Genomic DNA, 19,855 nt, shown 5'->3' on the forward strand with positions numbered 1-19,855 from the left:
ATTCCGTCCTATCCATTTATTGGGAAATACTTCATTTAGATGATCTCTCATTTCTGCCGAATAGTGAGCAGGTGCACCATCATGTTGTAACCACATTCTATTGCGGAGGTCAAGAGGAATATCATCTAACAAACCTGGTAAATCATTTCGTAAGAAATTGAGATACATTGCACCATTCATATGTCCCTCAAAAAAGTATGGACCAATTATATATTCTCCAATGATGCCTCCCCAGACATTTATCGACCACCTATGTTGATAATCCACCTGTCTCAATAAGTGAGGATTTTCTGTCGCATAATAATGGTAATTATGTCGATTTACAAATCCATTTTTATGGAATGTCGATTCATCCGACCATAAAATATTATTGAAAAAATATTCGTTTCGACGAATTTTGTTCATGGCCCAATTGCAAAATCTCACTCTTTTCTCGAAATCAGCATACAGTAGTTCTTGATGTAACTGAACGTGGTATGGATGCAAGCGATGTTTCTTCAATACTCGTTGCACTGATCTCTCACTTATATCCACTATTTCCCCAATTTGTCGTTGACTCCTACTAGGATCTTCTTCAACAGCAAGAAGAACTTGCAATTCATTATCTTCATTAGTAGCTGGCTTGATGCGCTCATGTTTGGAATAATTAATAGATCCAGTTTCAACGAATCGTCCCAAGACCTTTCGGAAAGATCTTTCATCTGGATGCCTTCTATCTGGATACCGTTGAGAATAAATTCTACTTGCCAATAAACAATTCCTGTCTGATTCACCTAATATGAAAATCATATCAATCAAATCACTTTTTGATAACAACATTCTGATGAAATTATACCGACAGTTCAACTTCACGATTGACTAAAAATTTCAATATTCATTTGCAGCCAAATATTTTGTTCTGTCATTTGCCAGACTACTTGATTTTCAATAAATATTTCATTCGCTGAAAGGTTGTTTTAGACCGAAAGAATATGGCACAAATTCCGAGATTTTTGAAATTATTGTAACTATTCAAGAACGTCCATTTTGTGGTGTAATTCGCAACTTGTTTATCTAGCAACAGGTAATTTTAGGAATGGGCGATATTTTAAGGAAAGGGTATTTTTTGTATATTCTTATCAGTCGTCAAATGGATTTCGCTTTGAAAAAATGACCATTTTTCGAAAGAAATGCTCATTTAAGAAAAACTATTGAACTTAGCCATAGGGAATACTTAATGAAATTTGTAGAGGTTTCGTTGGCGCTTCTTATGGATCAATAATATACAGGGTGTTCTCTTTAATATAAGGAAGATTTTGCAAATTTTCATTTACAATATTTGCCAAGCGGTTTTTCATACCCTGTATATCACAGGTCGATTTCAGATATATCGTTTGAGAGAGTTACCAATGTAGAATATTCGACCAAAAAAAATTTCAACTGGACTTGGCACCACTTTATAATTTCAAATATTCTGAGTGACGAATATTGGGAAAAAAAACCTGTCATGCTAGATATTTCGAAAACCATCAATATTTTCGAAGTGCAGATATACATAAAGTTTATTTTATTTTCTATGAAGAAACCGAAAAAGCGATAAAAAATATAGGTTGCCATTTAAAAAGACACAGTTGGGATCCGCCCAGAAAAAATCGAACACCCTGTGTGACCGCCAATATTTTTATTTTGTCGAGCTCGAGCAATAAGGTAATATTATAGAAAATTAGATTCCTATCTGCTTCCTATATAGAGATATGGAACACCGCGCCACTGTTGCAGGACCCTGTATATTTATATATATATATATATATATATATATATATATATATATATATATATATATATATATATATATATATATATATATATATATATATATATATATATATATATATATATATGCTGAACTGGTTTTTCCGGGTATTTGATCCGTGTATGTGATATTATCTCTAATTTCACCGACGTTTCGACAAAATCTCATTTGTCATTATCAAGGTGTGCTGTTACGTGTTCAGAAATTTGTTGACCTTGCTCAACTCACTTCTTACTATAATGGTAAAATGGTATTCGTTATGTGTTCAGAAATAGAATGGCCCATAAACCCTCTACTACCTACTATTTAAACGTTGTTGAGTTTTACCTGCGTTCTTCTTCTTCTTAGTTGACCTCATCTCCCCGTTAAGGTATTGAATATGAAATCTGAAGTTTTCACGGATAGGAATATGCTGAACTGGTTTTTCCGGGTATTTGATCCGTGTATGTGATATTATCTCTAATTTCACCGACGTTTCGACAAAATCTCATTTGTCATTATCAAGGTGTGCTGTTACGTGTTCAGAAATTTGTTGACCTTGCTCAACTCACTTCTTACTATAATGGTAAAATGGTATTCGTTATGTGTTCAGAAATAGAATGGCCCATAAACCCTCTACTACCTACTATTTAAGGTCGAGACACACATAACCGCACCGAGCCCGCACCGCGTCCTCCCCGAGCAGAGATAGCGACACGGACAAATGTTGGTGACGGTGGTAGGAGAACACACTAGCCCGTCACCGTTCCGGGTGACGGTCGTTAGTATATCTTAGTACACTACTCAGCGCGGTGGTTTTGTCTGTTTCGGTCATGTTCTCAAAATTTCGAAATAGTGATTTGGCAATGATTGCCTTGGCTCTACAGGAAGGAGATGAAGAGGCAACTTTGAGGGGACGAAGAAAGAGGATTTGGGTTGACAGTGCATGGAAATCAAGACCCATTGAAGGAGAATTTAATACCCTGTTTCCCCGTCTCATGGATGATGAAATCAAGTTCTACGGATATTTTCGAATGACACAAAATACTTTCTATCTTCTTCTTAACAAATTGCAAATAACACTAAAGAAAAACGACACTTTCTGGAGGACATGTATTCCACCAAGAGAACGTCTGGCTGTGTGCTTAAGGTTAGTGCCAACTTTTTTTTGTCAAATACTCATTTTTAAAAGATGATTACCATTTTTACGCAGGTTTCTTATTCGTATGCCATATCACCTACTGATAAAACTCAATGTCTCAAAAAATATATCATGTATATTCAATTCAATGTATTGTAATAAAATAAATCAAAATGCAGTTCGATCTTACAACCGCAGGTTTTATAATAAGCTATCATTGAAGATGTTAGTTTTGTAAAAAGCTCATATTACAGAATTCAGTATCATTTAACAATTCAGAATTATATTACAGAATAATTTTGGAAACAGCTCATTTACCAAATTTTCTGTTATATTTTCTGTATTTTGTAAAATTTTATTAGTCTAATAAAAGGTAAAGAACACATACGATGTATTGTCAAAAAACCAATACTTTAATATGTAAACATTTTTACAAATCAAAGAACGATGTAGAACAATCCATATGAGGAGAATTCTCATGAGGAGATTCGTTGGTTAATGACGAATGTGAGGTGCTACTGCTGCCTGCGGCTGTTGCAAATGAGGGCAGGTCCGCCATATCCAACCCAAGCGGGTTTGTTGTTATTCGGTTTAATTGCTTCAACTCAAACTCCTGTACAGTGGCAAATATTGCAGTTTTTGCTTGGTTCAGCAATATAGGATCCAGAGATTTTAGAGTAGGAGCCAAGCTGGCAAGAAAAATATCTACAGGGTGCTGCGGAGGATTGGTTGCACATATTGTTTGGTTCCTTTCTGTTTCTTTTTCAGCTAATATGTACGCCATAAGTTGGCTCGAAGGAGACTCGTGAGCAGTTTTCTGAACATTGGCTCCAGTTCGTTTTACATTCACTGGCCTAGCAAAGTAGTGCTTTTTTCTTGGAGTAGCTTGCGTGCGCCCAGCTAGAGGAACTGGAGAAGTAGGCTGAACTATAGTTTGAGAATTGCCAGAACACTGTGAAACCTCCTTTTGGCTCTCAGCCTCACTTTCTGGATCAAGTTCAGACTCTTCCATCCTTGGGTTCAATTCTGAATCATCCGTTTTCTCTTCACATGAGGGAACATTCGACAAGGTTTCTCTGCCCATAATATGAGGAAGCAAAAAGTCTAATACTTCTTCATATTTGTATTTTTGTTTTTTGGCTGCAGCTTGACCTGATTTTGTCTTCCTCTTCTGTAGAGTCCGACGGAACTGGTCTCGAATTGAAGCCCACTTTTTTTTGCACTCTTCTGGCCCTCCTGGAAACAAAAAATATTCTTTAATAGTTTAGTAGAACCCCCTTCCCCTAAATAAAGGGACAGAGCAGCTTCAGTAAATTTTTTTGGTCAATCCGAATGGACTTGATTTTACCTATACTTATTTTTTTACAAAATAAAACCATGTTTGCATAAGTCTTAATAACACAAATACTTTTTTTTCAGGTTCCTTGCAACTGGTGATACTTTCAAGACTATTTCATTCAGCTACAGGATGGGAAGATCCACTGTAGCTTCTATCATTCACAGTACATGTAAAGCAATTGTGGACGTTATTTTAAACGAGGTCATGCCTGTGCCAGATGAAGCAAAATGGAACACTGTTGCCTCCGAGTTCTGGGAAAAGTGGCAGTTCCCCAACTGTATTGGTGCCTTAGATGGGAAGCATGTTACAATTCAAGCTCCGAAGTTATCGGGAAGCCTGTACTGGAATTACAAACACACATACTCCATTGTACTTCTTGGTTTAGTTGACCCATGCTACAACTTCATTGTAGTAGATGTGGGAGGTTATGGAAAAAACTCGGATGGAGGAATTTTTTTAAACTCGAATTTCGGTAGAGCTCTGGAGCATGGCCAGCTCAATGTTCCTAACAGTAGAACACTACCCGGAAGCAATGTTGAACTGCCAATGGTCATTGTAGGTGACGAAGGCTTTCCTCTCAAAAATTATATGATGAGACCTTACCCAGGAAAAGGTTTGACAGATGAAAAGAGGATATTTAATTATCGTCTAAGCAGAGCAAGAAGGATTTCTGAAAATGCGTTTGGAATTTTAGTACAGAAGTTTCGCATATTCTCTCGGCGGTTACAAGGAAAACCGGAAAACATATCAACTTTAATACTAGCTGCTTGCACCCTTTACAATTTCATAAGACAAAATGAAGGAAGTAACATGGCAGCATCAACTGATAACACTGAGGATATTGAAAGCACCACAATTGCTGGAGGGGCCTGCAGTCTTCAAGACCTACCCCGTCTACGAGGAGGATCAACGAGAGCAGCATTTGATTTGCGTGATAAACTCAAAGACTTCTTCAACTCTCCTGTTGGAAGTGTAGAGTGGCAAGAAAGGGCTGCACTGAGAATATAAGACACCCAACTAACGTTTGCACTTTTACCTTACAAATTTGAATAACTTCAACCTTTCTGTGTACATTCATTTGACACACCAACTACGTACTATAAAAACATGTAACATACCTGGCACTTTTAGTGTTTCGGAAATTATTTTCCATATCCTTTCCTTGTATTCGGTATTCCGATACTTAACATCACTCTGATCGTACAAAACAGGAAATTTCCGCACTTCTTCAATCAGTTTTTCGCCCTCCATGTTGAACGTGGCCGCACCGTCACCGTCAAAAAGTAAACTGAGCTAGCCTGTGACGGTGCGGGCTCTCTGCGGTCTCCGAGCACGGCCGCGGTGCTGGCGCGGTGCGGAGATATGTGTCCCTACAGTTAAAATACCTTATTTTTCTTTCTTGCCGTAGCACGTCCAACACTCGGCCGTGTGTTGGTGCGGGCTCGGTGCGGTTATGTATGTCCCGACCTTTAAACGTTGTTGAGTTTTACCTGCGTTCTTCTTCTTCTTAGTTGACCTCATCTCCCCGTTAAGGTATTGAATATGAAATCTGAAGTTTTCACGGATAGGAATATGCTGAACTGGTTTTTCCGGGTATTTGATCCGTGTATGTGATATTATCTCTAATTTCACCGACGTTTCGACAAAATCTCATTTGTCATTATCAAGGTGTGCTGTTACGTGTTCAGAAATTTGTTGACCTTGCTCAACTCACTTCTTACTATAATGGTAAAATGGTATTCGTTATGTGTTCAGAAATAGAATGGCCCATAAACCCTCTACTACCTACTATTTAAACGTTGTTGAGTTTTACCTGCGTTCTTCTTCTTCTTAGTTGACCTCATCTCCCCGTTAAGGTATTGAATATGAAATCTGAAGTTTTCACGGATAGGAATATGCTGAACTGGTTTTTCCGGGTATTTGATCCGTGTATGTGATATTATCTCTAATTTCACCGACGTTTCGACAAAATCTCATTTGTCATTATCAAGGTGTGCTGTTACGTGTTCAGAAATTTGTTGACCTTGCTCAACTCACTTCTTACTATAATGGTAAAATGGTATTCGTTTTGTGTTCAGAAATAGAATGGCCCATAAACCATAAATTAGAGATAATATCACATACACGGATCAAATACCCGGAAAAACCAGTTCAGCATATTCCTATCCGTGAAAACTTCAGATTTCATATTCAATACCTTAACGGGGAGATGAGGTCAACTAAGAAGAAGAAGAACGCAGGTAAAACTCAACAACGTTTAAATAGTAGGTAGTAGAGGGTTTATGGGCCATTCTATTTCTGAACACATAACGAATACCATTTTACCATTATAGTAAGAAGTGAGTTGAGCAAGGTCAACAAATTTCTGAACACGTAACAGCACACCTTGATAATGACAAATGAGATTTTGTCGAAACGTCGGTGAAATTATAGATAATATCACATACACGGATCAAATACCCGGAAAAACCAGTTCAGCATATTCCTATCCGTGAAAACTTCAGATTTCATATATATATATATATATATATATATATATATATATATATATACTTATAAATGCAAAAGTCATTCAACTGGTTAAGTCCTAGGAAGCTAGGACTGGTATATAGGTGCTTCTTAGGTCGTATATGCGCAAGAAGAAAGGATTTTCCAATATTCCAACTAAGAAGCCTCCCGAAGGCGTAAAAGGGTGCGTTTACATATGAAAATCACCTTCTCATCATTGTTTCGACGTACCGAGGTTGAAAATTTGTATGGCGGTTTGTTTTATGTTGTAGATGTGCAATAAGAAAGGATTTTCAAATATTCCAAGTAAGACGCCGGCCATGAGGAAAAAGGCGCGTTTATATAATGATATTTAATATATATTTTACCTTATTTGTCCATAATGTGATTAATATGACCCCTCATAGCATGTTATTTGAATGAATATTTTCTAAGATATTACAGATTCAAAATGCAGGGACAAAGCGGTTGCGGCGGTACCGGGCCAATTGTATGTCGCTCTTTCAAGAGTAACCTCTATGTTTGTTTTATCTACTGACGGAAAAGCTATAAACATTGTATATGAAGACATTCTGTAGTATAGTTAGTGTCAGCATTGCACACGTGCGGAGCCGGGGCGGTTCGCTAGTACTATATATTTTAAAAAACCCAAAGAATCTAAGAACTCTCGAAGTTTGTAGTTGAGAGATAACCATTATCTGAGAAAGTTGAATATCTGTGAGTCCTATTAGATCGAAGGATGACCTGAAAGCAATACTGCAATAATTTGGGGCCCCAACGGGATAAGCGGACTAAGAGAGACAGCCGATTCAGTTTAGTTTAGGAAAGCCGTGAACGAATCAAATAACTGGCAAGTCGACTCAAGGGAGAGACATGTTATTGAGACATGAAAAAAATGAGGATAAACACAGATTATCAACAAGAAACATGGTCCCAGAACCAGCTGTTGGGAACGAAAAGTACTATTACGAAACCACATCAGAAAATAAGTCAACGGGAATAATAAATTTAATTAATGGATGTAGCCGTTACTACGTGTTAGGAAATCATAATGAAGAAAAGAGAATTGAACTTTCTATGTTTTTCATCACTTTGATTTGTAACTAACGTTACATGCTGCAGTTTCGTCCTATACGGATATTTTCAAAATGTCCGTATAGGACGAAACTGCAATAACGTTAGTTACAAATGAAAGGAATAATAAAGGATACTGGAGAAATACACACCTTCATGAAAGGGCTATTCCACAAAATAGTCAACAAGTATTTTTGACAGGGCTCATTAGACATTTTCCATCTAAAAGGTATTGAACGAAATGGGCCTATATAATGGTAATCTTAACTGGAGAAGAAACAGAGACAGTTGATTATTGCTTATGAGAATATGAGGCATTAATCCCTAAAAAGAAATCATTCAGACAAGGTAATTCCAGAACACCCTACTAATAACAAACTCATACAGATAAAAAACTATAACTATAATAAGCGTATGAGAATGTAGAAATTTTCAGAAACTATTATTTCAAAAATCAACGCCAAACAGATTCCATAAATCATCTTGGATTGTGATAAATTTTTGACAACACAAGTTGTGTAAATTGCAACGACTTGCCGATTTGGAACGTATATGGACCATTTCTACCACACATCTGGTTCTTTATGGGAATGAGCGGCAAGTAGTCTTTTAGGATTCAACATCAAACTGACATGAGAACAGAATAGAAGAGAACAGAAAGAGTATAAAAGTTATGACCGCACCGCGTGGGGCCGGTTAGGCCCCCCAGTACACACCCTGGCGTTGGATACGGTCGGGTGTGGTAGGGTGGATTTTCAGGAAATCCTTGCAGGTACCGCCCCTCGCCCACACCATTAGGATTTCGCAGGGTTTCCTCCCGCTCACCAAACCCGGAGTTGCCTCCTTACATCTACTAAGTGTGGCTAACCTAGAAACAGGACCATCGGCAGCATTCGACCGAACGTTCGTACAAGTTAATCAAGCTCGTCTTTCGCCAGAGTGCTCGCGTCGCACACCTGCTACCGCTAACCTGCCAAATCAATTGGGAATATGGTCCCGGAAGTGACAAGTCGAGATCCTAAGCTCGGATAATAGTAGTTCCGTCCATCCGGGTCCGACACCTCGAACGTCTGCCTTGGTGCCCTCCAAGGCTAGACTTGGATAATAGTGCTCGTTGGACCGCAAGCCACGACACCTCGAACGCTTGGATCTATAAAGAAGCAAGCGAGGATCACGGAACAGCATAGGCCGTCCAGTGCCTCAGTAAGGGGATGCAATGCACCTATGAATGGATTACCGCAACCCTATCTCTTTACCCGCTAGTGGAGCCGCTGCCCCTAAGAGGCCAACGCCAATTGGAGATGAGGATCACTAGCCTCCAGCCGAGAGCACTCATCTCCCCCCTAGAACTCGTGTTAGGAAAGTTTCCAACGTTTGATGAGTAACCGTCGAGGACTCTTTCGAGCATCCTCTACCACACATCTTATGTCGAAGACGTCGCGCCCGTGCCCGTGCCCGCGCGTTGCCCGTGTAGGTGTGGGATAGGGAGGTTCGCCAACAACTTTTGGGTCTGCACCGCATACCCTTACGTTACCCCAAAGGGCACTCATGTTAGAAAAGCTACCTTTCCAACGTTGGATGAGTAACCGTCGAGGGATCTTACGAGACACCTCCCACCACGAGGAGGACTGGGTGGGAGGAGGACTGGGTGGGAGAAATGGGTCTACTCTCCAACCAACTGTAGACCAGTAACTCAACTATCAGTGATATCGCAAAGCAGGTGACTATCTTTCCACTCACCTTTTACCATGGCAGACGTGAATGCTTACTGATTAAAATTTAATGTATTGAAAGATTAGAAGCACTATAATAATTTTCCAGAATTGAGAATTTAGCTCTGGAATCTCTCGAAAGAAGCACACGCTGCGCAGTAAATATATTTCAACAGATAGCCAAGAAACATCAATAATTCCGTAGTTATTTATTGGACTGGTGAGGCAAATTGGAGTTGGAGGGGTTTTTCTGCAACGAGGTCCAAGTTCAATAAAATTGATACGTCAACAGAAGTGTATTTTGCTCGAAGTAAGAGTAACTATTAGTGGTCAAATTCAAATTCAACTATAGAACTACTATCACTAGAGTTTTTCCGTTATTGCTGTGGTTGGCTACAATGATACATAAATCTCATGTTATCAAATCTCATATTCGCAGAATAACTTCACAGATATCGAAATAATAAGTTCGATGGACTCCATAAACATGATCGACTTCATAAACAAATCACTTCGAAGAGAAGTAGTTACAATATGTACGACACCAACAAAGATCAACGATCGGATAGAAGTTATCTCGATGGGAGGCAATTGTTCGGGTTGTTCTGCCTCGGATTCGAGTAGGTTTGCGAAATAGACCCCGGATTTGTTTATAGCGTCGTTTGCTCTCGAACTGCACTATATTTATCTGTACGTTCTGAAATTAGCGACACATTGTTGTTCGGTTAGTGTCGTAAGATGTGTGAGTTATTTCACCGGAATGCATTTAACAGAGAACGATATTTTATTTACCTTGTTTGAATGTGGTCAATGACGCCAGTGGCGGAGAGCTTGGGGAATCCGTGGGAGATATTCGTAGTTGATCTGGAGAATTCCCGCTCGCAGGAGAATATAATGTGTACACTGAGATGTAAATTTTGCATTTCGTTACCGCGATTTTGCTTCATACACCAATCTAGCTTCACAGCATCACACATGTAAAATTGCAGCTCAAGTCACTACCCAGTAAATATTGTATTTACTAAATATCGGGTATATGAGGGTTTTTCTGCAGTTAGATCAAAGTAGTTCTAAACATTAACGTTCGAAATGAGATGATCATAGAAATGATTAAAAATTATGTATATACATATATGATCACCATCGTGATGACGTTTGTTATTGAATATCATATATACATTTTTTTCATGATTGAAATATTTGGTGGAATATGTGTCATTCCCATTTCTGCTAATGAGGATTCAAGAATTTTACAATACATTTTATTTGAAACGGTTTTCGTTCTATATAAACGAGTCTTATAAACTTGTGTCCGGAAATACTTCGTTTCGGAGGTACAGGTTGTTGAAATTGAATTTTTTTGTACACTTTTTTGACGTGATAAATCATGTTTCGTATTAATTTCCATGTAACATCTAGAGAGCGTTTGAAGGTGATTGACAATGTTTCATGATGAATTTCACTAGTTCGGACTCTCATTGTCTACTATATAAAATGATTTGAAATCCCTGAAACAACTAAAAAAGAAGAATTGAAAATGAATAGCTGAAAATAACAATTATATTAACCAAAATAAACCTGAAATGAAATAATAGTGAAATAAAATACAAGTCATAATAGAACAATTGAATGAATAAAAATGAAGAAATGAAAAAAGAAAATAAAAATAAAAAGTGTAGAGATTTCAAGTCACGTTAGTTCACGACGTTTCGATTGTTAGTATCTACAATCGTCTTCGGGTGATGACTGGACTGATTCCTCCGAAAGATGACTATTTATAGGTCGTTCGAGTACTTTCACTTATCCCCGCTTTCCATTTTTTGCTTCACTGGTTCCGTGGGAGATGACCGTTTTGGCAGGAGTTGGCCATTTTTTGCTTGATGATGGGTTTCCATATGCTGCGTATTTCTACGCTGGCTTGGCTGAATACGTTGTTGGACAACATATATGCGGCTTCCTTGAATTTTCTCCTAAACCAATGTTCCTCTCTGTGCAAGATCTCAGCTTGGGACCACTCGATGTTGTGTTGATGGGTCCAACCATGGTCTGCTATTCCTGATTTGCTGGTTTCCCCTCGCTGTGTGTGTTTCTTGTGCTCGGCAATGCGAACATTCAATGGCCACTTAGTTACACCAATAAAGGATTTTCCGCACTCACAGGGTATCCGGTAAATGCAACTCTTGGAATCGCAGTCCGCGTTTGGTGGCCTGGTTTTCGTGAGGCTGCTACGGATAGTGTTACCGGATCTGAAGCAGGTTCTGATGTTGTATTTGGAACCAATTCTTCTTATCCTCTCCGATAATCATCTGATGTAGGGAAGTGCAAGCACTGGTTTTGACGGCTTCTCTTCCTTGCGAGGCTCCTGCTGTCTTTTAGCCAAAGTCTTTCCTACCATCGCTTTGGAGTAGCCATTCCAATGAAATTAATGTTTGATGATGTCCAGTTCCTTCTCGAGACCTTCCTTCGTATTACAAAAATGATCTTCAACGGAATGGCTACTCCAAAGCGATGGTAGAAAAGACTTTGGCTCAAAGACAGCAGAAGCCTCGAAAGGAAGAGAAGCCGTCACAACCAGTGCAGAGGATTATCGGAGAGGATAAGAAGAATTGGTTCCAAATACAACATCAGAACCTGCTTCAGATCCGGTAACACTATCCGTGAGTGCGGAAAATCCTATATTGGTGAAATGAAGAGGCCATTGAATAACCGCATTGCCGAGCACAAGAAACACACACAGCGAGGGGAAACCAGCGAATCAGGAATAGCAGACCATGTTTGGACCCATCAACACAACATCGAGTGGTCCCAAGCTGAGATCTTGCACAGAGAGGAACATTGGTTTAGGAGAAAATTCAAGGAAGCCGCATACATGTTGTCCAACAACGTATCCTGCCAAGCCAGCGTAGAAATACGCAACATATGGAAACCCATCATCAAGCGAAAAATGGCCAACTCCCGCCAAAACGGTCATCTCCCACGGAACCAGTGAAGCGGAAAATGGAAAGCGGGGATAAGTGAAAGTACTCGAACGACCTATAAATAGTCATCTCTCGGAGGAATCAGTCCAGTCATCACCCGAAGACGATTGTAGATACTAACAATCGAAACGTCGTGAACTAACGTGACTTGGAATCTCTACACTTTTTATTTTTATTTTCTTTTTTCATTTCTTCATTTTTATTTATTCAATTGTTCTATTTTCACTTGTAATTCATTTCACTATTATTTCATTTCAGGTTTATTTTGGTTAATATAATTGTTATTTTCAGCTATTCATTTTCAATTTTTCTTTTTCAGTTGCTTCTGGGATTTCAAATCATTTTATATAGTAAACAATGGAAGTCCGAACTAGTGAAATTAATCTAGAGAGCGCTGCGTACGCTGTCATTATTTATTTCAAATTGTTTTAAGTTTTAAAACAGTAAACTTTTTGTACTTTTCATGAAAAAAACAAATTTCTACATCTTTTGGAAGTAAAAAAGTTATACTGACTCAACAACACTGGAGGTGATCACAACACTGGAGGTGATCGTTTTCGAGATATTTACAATTTTCTATATCGATGTATGATAGCTTCTAGGGCGCAAAGTGAAGTTGCTGAAAACATTACACAAACTAAGTATATGGTGGATCTCGTCAAAATAAACAACGTTTTCCTATAAATAGTTTATCGAGATACAAATTGTTGACATTTTTCGAAAAACACGGTTGGTTTTTTGCAATAATAGTTATTTGTACATCGAAAACGAATGATTTTTCGATAAAAATGTATAGGAGAAAGTTGTTTATTTTGACGAAGTCCACCACATACTTAGTTTTTGTAATGTTCTCAGCAACTTCCGTTAGCGCCCTAGAAGTAAGATACTTCAAAAAGGTGTGGAAATTAGGCTTTTTCATGAAAATAACCAAAAGTTTACTGTCAAAAAAGTAAGGCCAATTTGAAATGAATGATGACAGCATACACAGTGCCCTGTAGATGTTAAATGAAAATTAATACGAAAATATGATTTTTCAGGTCGAAAATCACCCTTCAACCAAATTTCGTGTCATCATCATCATCTGAAACATTCTCGGTCTTTCAAATACGCCACTGACTACATAACCATCCACTATTGGATATACTCTGGAGTAGAGTCAACTATTATAACGTTCAAGTTGAAATAATTGTACTTATAAAATAGCGTAACATTAATATACACATCAGCAATTCGCTTACGCGGCAACGGCGGCTAGAGGCTCGATTAAAGCCAAATAATAAAAATATAGTACTTTATCAGACGTATTTGGATTTATTCTAATTCCCGCAGCCATACCGACTTGCCCATTGAACTGGTTTATAGACGTGAATGAGCATTTGTTCAGTTACCGTATCGAGTGCGAATAAGAGAAAGACTCACCTATTATGGAAAATGATACATGCTGCGGAACACCTTACCTGAAAAGAAAAAAAGGTATTGAAAGTAAACGTCTGCACAAAAATTTCAAAAATTCTCATCTCATTATCTGACGATGTAGGTTGTATTAGATTGAAAACATGAGGGAATTTTTATGGACCTTCTTTGGATGTTTTTTCTTTCTACAATCTGAAAAAATATAAAACTTGTAATGAAGAACTTTCCACAGGTATATATCAGGTATGAACGTTCCAGTTTATCCTGACAAGTTACTGTGTGGATTCAAATCATTTTTCACGAAAAAAAATGTTTTATTTTTCAATAACTAATAATTTCAATTTAGATATGTAGTAACTGGCCGGGGTGGAATAAATGATCTACCCTTTTTACACCTGTATTTAGTTCCCCATTACAATTTTTCTTCAGATTGTGCAAGGTGCAAATACCCAAATGAAGTTGGTTTCCTCCACAGAAAATGACTTGCGTTCAATATAAGTGAACAGTTGAGCAAAACAATGATTTTGCGAAATCAAGCCCTGAAATGTATACAGTGTATTTTTACAAGAGCGGTACGACCTGTATCTCATGAACATGTGATCGAAAAGTTCAGGGAATACGCCAACTTCGAAGAAATCCAAACTTCATCTCATTGTGGACAGGAGCTCTCCTCATATTTTTTCAATTTCCTTGGAAATTATGTGATACACTGCGATTTAGGTTAGGTTAGGTTAGGTCAAAGTGAGTGGGTCTATTCGACCCCTCACCGCAACCCGCAAGGGTTTATTTTGGTTCACACCTATTCACATTCGACCAAATAAGCCCAGGTTCTTAACGAAGCCACTTGTATGTATCGTGAGTGGTCTTTCAGATCGGATGGGAGTACGGCTCTGTCGAACTCTAAAAACCTGATTCGATCCCCAGCGGGGCAGACACAAAGTATGTGCTCTGCTGTTTCATCATTTCCAAATAGAGGCGACACACAATGTCTTCTGACAGTCCGAGTCTCTGCATATGATGATTCAAATGACAGACCTGTAAGAAGGCCTGTTAGACGTCATAGTTCATCCCTACTGTAGTCCAACAACTGTTTGGTATCAAGCTTCGGAAGGTGAATAGACGCATTGGAGTGAGCCAATCTTGTAAGATTCTGCCAGAAGTCCATAAATCTTCTTGGCATCCAGGTGTTGAATCTTTGTTTGGCAAAGCCTAAAGCGATGCCAATTACAGATTCTGGTCCGATAAAGCTGCTTGCAGCACCCTCCTTTGCAAAAGAGTGAGCAGCCGCAGTGCCTTCCAGGCCAGTATGGCCAGGAATCCAAACCAGATACCATATGTTAAGTCATCCTACTGAGGAGAGTCATTTTCGGCAATTTGCTACCAATTTAGACGTTGCTCGGTAGGAGACAAGAGCTTCTAAAACCGCTTGACTGTCCGAGAATATTTTTATTGACTTGTGTATAAGGTTGGATTCTTCCGAAGGCTCCGCACACAATTCAATATCGTAAATTGCCGCTCTAAATACAGTCGACTGAGAACATCTGCACCAGAACCGGAAGGTGTTTTTGATCTATCTGTGAACCAACAACTATCTGCTCTTAATTTTTCCTTCTCACGGAGGATCCAGTCCTCTCTACTCATGAACAGTTCTTTATAAGGCAGTTCGTAGTTGATAATAATAATATTTATTCACAGATATATCTTTATATACATTTGATAGAGAATTTAGTTAAACAAACAGACAATATCACAAAAGTCACAGAAGTGACTTGTGCGTGATAACATAAATATGACAGATAATAACAATATAAATAACACATAAATAATAATAATTGAAATATTACATTTTCACAATGACATGTTGAAATACCTCAATCATGAAATAAAAAGTATTGAAATATCTATTAATCAGTTTTTAATAATCAAATTTGATGGAAACTAAAACTTTCACAAAAGAATCAACAGTCGAACAGAACGAATGAAACCGGGGTACATAGAAAATAATCTATATATTTGTGTACTAATTTTGCTGTAACATATTATTCGCTCTCCGGTTCCTCTGATATACATATGTTTTCAACTCTCTTTTGAATTTTGATATCGATTGCTGAATTTTTATTTCATCAGGAAGAGTGTTGAAATCCCTTGGACCCAAAAATTGATGACTTTTTTGGCCTACTGACTTGTTCATTATCGGTTGGACAAATTTGTTTTTTCCTCTGGTAAGATACGTATGATCCAAATTGAGAAGGTCAATCTTTTTTTGGAATACTGCAATATCCAGCTGTTCAAAATATATTTGTCTCAGATCAAACGTTTATGTCTCTTTATATACTTGATCACTGGAGTATCTACTATTTTTATTCAGGATGTTTTTCAAGAATCTTCTTTGGGATACTTCCAATGCATCAAGGTGTGTTCTTGACACCCCCCTCCCCCCATCCGAGAATGCCGTATTTCAAGTGCGGATAGTTGGTGTTGATAGTTGGAGGCCTAAAGTCAGAGGTCATTTCCAGAATGCTGTAACTCCCAGTGTCAACCAACAGTCTGATGCACTCTGCATTAAATTGATTTGTGCATTTGGCAATGTGCACAAGTCTATATGCAGTCCATCTAGCCTCTCTCTCTCCAGAAAAATGTGTAGAGGAGGTAAATCACCAGGCAGTTGCACCATTAGTAATCATAAATTCAATGGATATGTTTGGGACATAAACTCCAAGTTTTTCGACATGTCAACACTGTGATATAATATTTTCTTTAATGTGAAATAATATGTTTATTCAAGCACGCCTTGTTGATTATTAGAAGCATTTCATTGTTTTTAACAAAATTCATGAAATATAATTTACCTGCCTCGGCCACCGTGTTCACCAGATTCGGCCCCCTGTTTCCAAAAAAGAGACCCACGAAAGAACGGCGTTTTGTGACGATTGAGGAAATAAAAATCGAAAAATCAAAAAGTGCATATCAGAACTGGTTCGAGGAACCGCTGGCATAAGTGTATTGTATCTGAGGGGGACTACCTCGAAGAGAATGAAAGTGAAATTGATAAAGTACATATTTTTTGAGAGAAATGAAAATTCATCATATTTTTTTAACAGATCTCGTATACAGTGTGACCCATTTTTAATGGAAACACCTCCCTAAAATTTGAAGTTGTAAATCGATTTTGATAATTTTTTTTTAATGTCAAGTACTAAAAGGTCTACCTTGGGACAAAATTTGAAATGTTTATTAAAGTTTCAGGGCATACTACGATATTTTTTCTTAGTCGAAAATCGGGATTTTTTATTAGCGATTTTTTTATTGAAAAAATCACTACGCCACTGGATTCAGAGTGCCTCTAAATAGGTGTGACCAAAATTTCATGAAAAAATATTCATTATTAGCAAAGGTATGACAACTCGAAAACTCACACAGCTAACAATCACAAAATATCATTTTTTATGATTTCAACAATAAAGTGCCGCCAGATGAAAAAAAAAACGAATAGCGTGAATATTTTTAATGAAAATAACAGAATTACATTCACACAATTCAACTAACCATGAACCAAAAAATTTCAATAAACGTAACTAATAACCTTTTTATTGAAATGTTTCGAATCAGTGCAACAATTAATTCTAACTCATATTCTAGTAGCCTCTACTAATCCACCACGTATTTCGATACATGTGTCGTAGCGCTTACGAATGTTTCTGATTACGTTCCTTAGTTCTTGAGGGCTAATATCTGCACATACCTGTCGAATTCTTGCACAAAGTTCATTTCTATCTCTTGAGCGGTTTTTGTAAACCTTTTGTATGAGAGGTCCCCAGAGAAAAATGTCCAAAACTGTGAGGTCTGGAGATCTGGGTGGCCACTCTATAAACGGACTACCACGGCCTATTCATCGGTTTGGAAAATGTTCGTTAAGCCATTGCCTCACAGCTCTGGCATAATGAACTGAACACCCATCTAACTGGATAATTAAATTTGATCGTTCATTGATTGGCAGATCGTGAACAGCATCCCAAAACTTTGTGTTTAAAAATTCTAGAAACCTCTGCGCATTAATATTTTCCTCAAAAAAGAAAGGACCAATAATTCGTTCGTTCAATATCCCACACCAGACGTTGATTTTTTGGGAATACTGGCTCTTACAGTTTATTACCCAGTTAGGATTATCCGCTGCCCAATAGCGACAATTCTGTGATGACAATACTCCATTTGTAGTTAAAGTGGCTTCGTCGGTATATAAAATAACTTTTAGGAAATTTCTTTTGTTTAAATATTCCCCTTGGGCCCATACACAATATTCCAGGCATCTTGCTTCGTCGCCTTCTTGAAGTGTGTGTGTAAAAATTTTGGCTTGAAAGGTTTAATATTCTTTGCCTTGAGACATCTCCGAATAGTTTCTCATGGAATATTCAAATCTAAAGTGGCATTCCTTATACTGGCGTTAGGATTATTTTCGAAATAATCTAAAATGATTTGATCATTTCTGTCATTCCTATTTCGTCTTTGTACAGAATTACTTTTTAACATCATTTTTGATACTGCACCAGTTTCATTGAATATTTTATTTATTTTATTTGCCGTACCGCAGCTAATACAAGGACGATCTGGATGTCTCTCATTAAATACTCTACAAACCTCTCTAGCACTTCTAACGTCTACGCCCGAAAGACGTACAATTTCAGTTTTCTCTCTTACGCTCAATCTTGCAGCCATGACACAATATGATTCGAAAAACTGTAAGGTGAATATTTGTTGACAATAGTACACTTGAATCTTTCACAAGTGTCAAACTGTAATATCATTTCCATGACAACTAAGATTTAAATTGAAATATGAGGTCTTAGTTTTAGTTAATTTGCGTGAAAACTTGAATGTAATTCCGTTATTTTCATTAAAAATATTTACGCTATTTGTTTTTTTTTTTTTTCATCTGGCGGCACTTCATTGCTGAAATCATAAAAAAATATTCTCATGGCTATATCTGTTGATTAGGGTGTTTTTTGTGACTGTTAGCTGTGTGAGTTTTCGAATTTTTAAGTTGTCATAACTTTATTAATAATGAATATGTTTTCATCAAATTTTGGTTACACCTGTTTATAGGCCCTCTGAATTCAGTGACGTAGTGATTTTTTTCAATAAAAAAATCGCTAATAAAAAATCCCGATTTTCTACTAAGAATAAATATCGTAGTATGCTCTGAAACTTTAATAAACATTTCAAATTTTGTCCCAAGGTAGATCTTGTAGTACTTGACATTTCAAAAAAAAAAATTAAAATCGGTTTACAACTTCAAATTTTAGGGGGGTGTTTCCATTAAAAATGGGCCACACTGTATAATTTGAAACTTTAATTTTCATTATTTCACTGTTTCACATACCCATTCTATATGTTTTTTCGATTCTCATTTTGATCTTCAATATCATTTGTACTTTTAACTTACCTATCCTATGTCATGTAGATGATCTATAAGGATTAGATCTATCTAGCTATCTATCATATTGATTTATCGAGCAAATGAGAACTGTTGGATAACCTGGTTATATTTTCCCAATCCGCGTAACATATAAACATAACGTGCCAATTAGCCGTTACATAAAAATTACTAGTTTCGAACATTCCACGAAATAATCGTCAGTAATGCGAATCCTCCTTCTATCGTCAAACGAAGATTATCTCCAAACATAAATCAACGCGATAACTCTCCATCTAGCCACGAATAAAACCCACCACGACATTATTAAAATCTTTCATTACGAAGTACATCAATTCCATCAGAAATAAAATCTTGCAGATATTAATTACCGAAGATCACGTCACAAAGTTGTTAAATTCGAGCAGTCGTAAGGTAAATTAATTTTAGTATACGTTTTACGATTACAGCGAAGAAATGAAGAGGTGTCAGAGAAGATATCTGCGAGG

At 37.5% G+C, this 19,855-nt stretch overlaps 2 protein-coding genes across 3 annotated transcripts in view; both read right to left on the minus strand.

The window, feature by feature from the left end:
• The window catches only part of LOC111506347 (lysine-specific histone demethylase Su(var)3-3), a 327,809-nt gene that overhangs the window by 134,418 nt on the left and 173,536 nt on the right, over nt 1-19,855 (minus strand). The window lies entirely within an intron of this gene.
• Nucleotides 3,305-5,504, minus strand: LOC141479848 (uncharacterized). Its single transcript, XM_074174321.1, has 2 exons — nt 5,370-5,504; nt 3,305-4,148 (listed from the first exon to the last, which is right to left on the minus strand). The coding sequence occupies exons 1-2, from the start codon at nt 5,500-5,502 to the stop codon at nt 3,343-3,345; spliced, it is 939 nt and encodes a 312-aa protein (XP_074030422.1). The 5' UTR covers nt 5,503-5,504; the 3' UTR covers nt 3,305-3,342.

Source organism: Leptinotarsa decemlineata, unplaced genomic scaffold (assembly GCF_025532065.1).
Source record: "Leptinotarsa decemlineata unplaced genomic scaffold, Ldec_3_MD MMD2_tig00000576_RagTag_RagTag, whole genome shotgun sequence".
Taxonomy (NCBI): domain Eukaryota; kingdom Metazoa; phylum Arthropoda; class Insecta; order Coleoptera; family Chrysomelidae; genus Leptinotarsa; species Leptinotarsa decemlineata.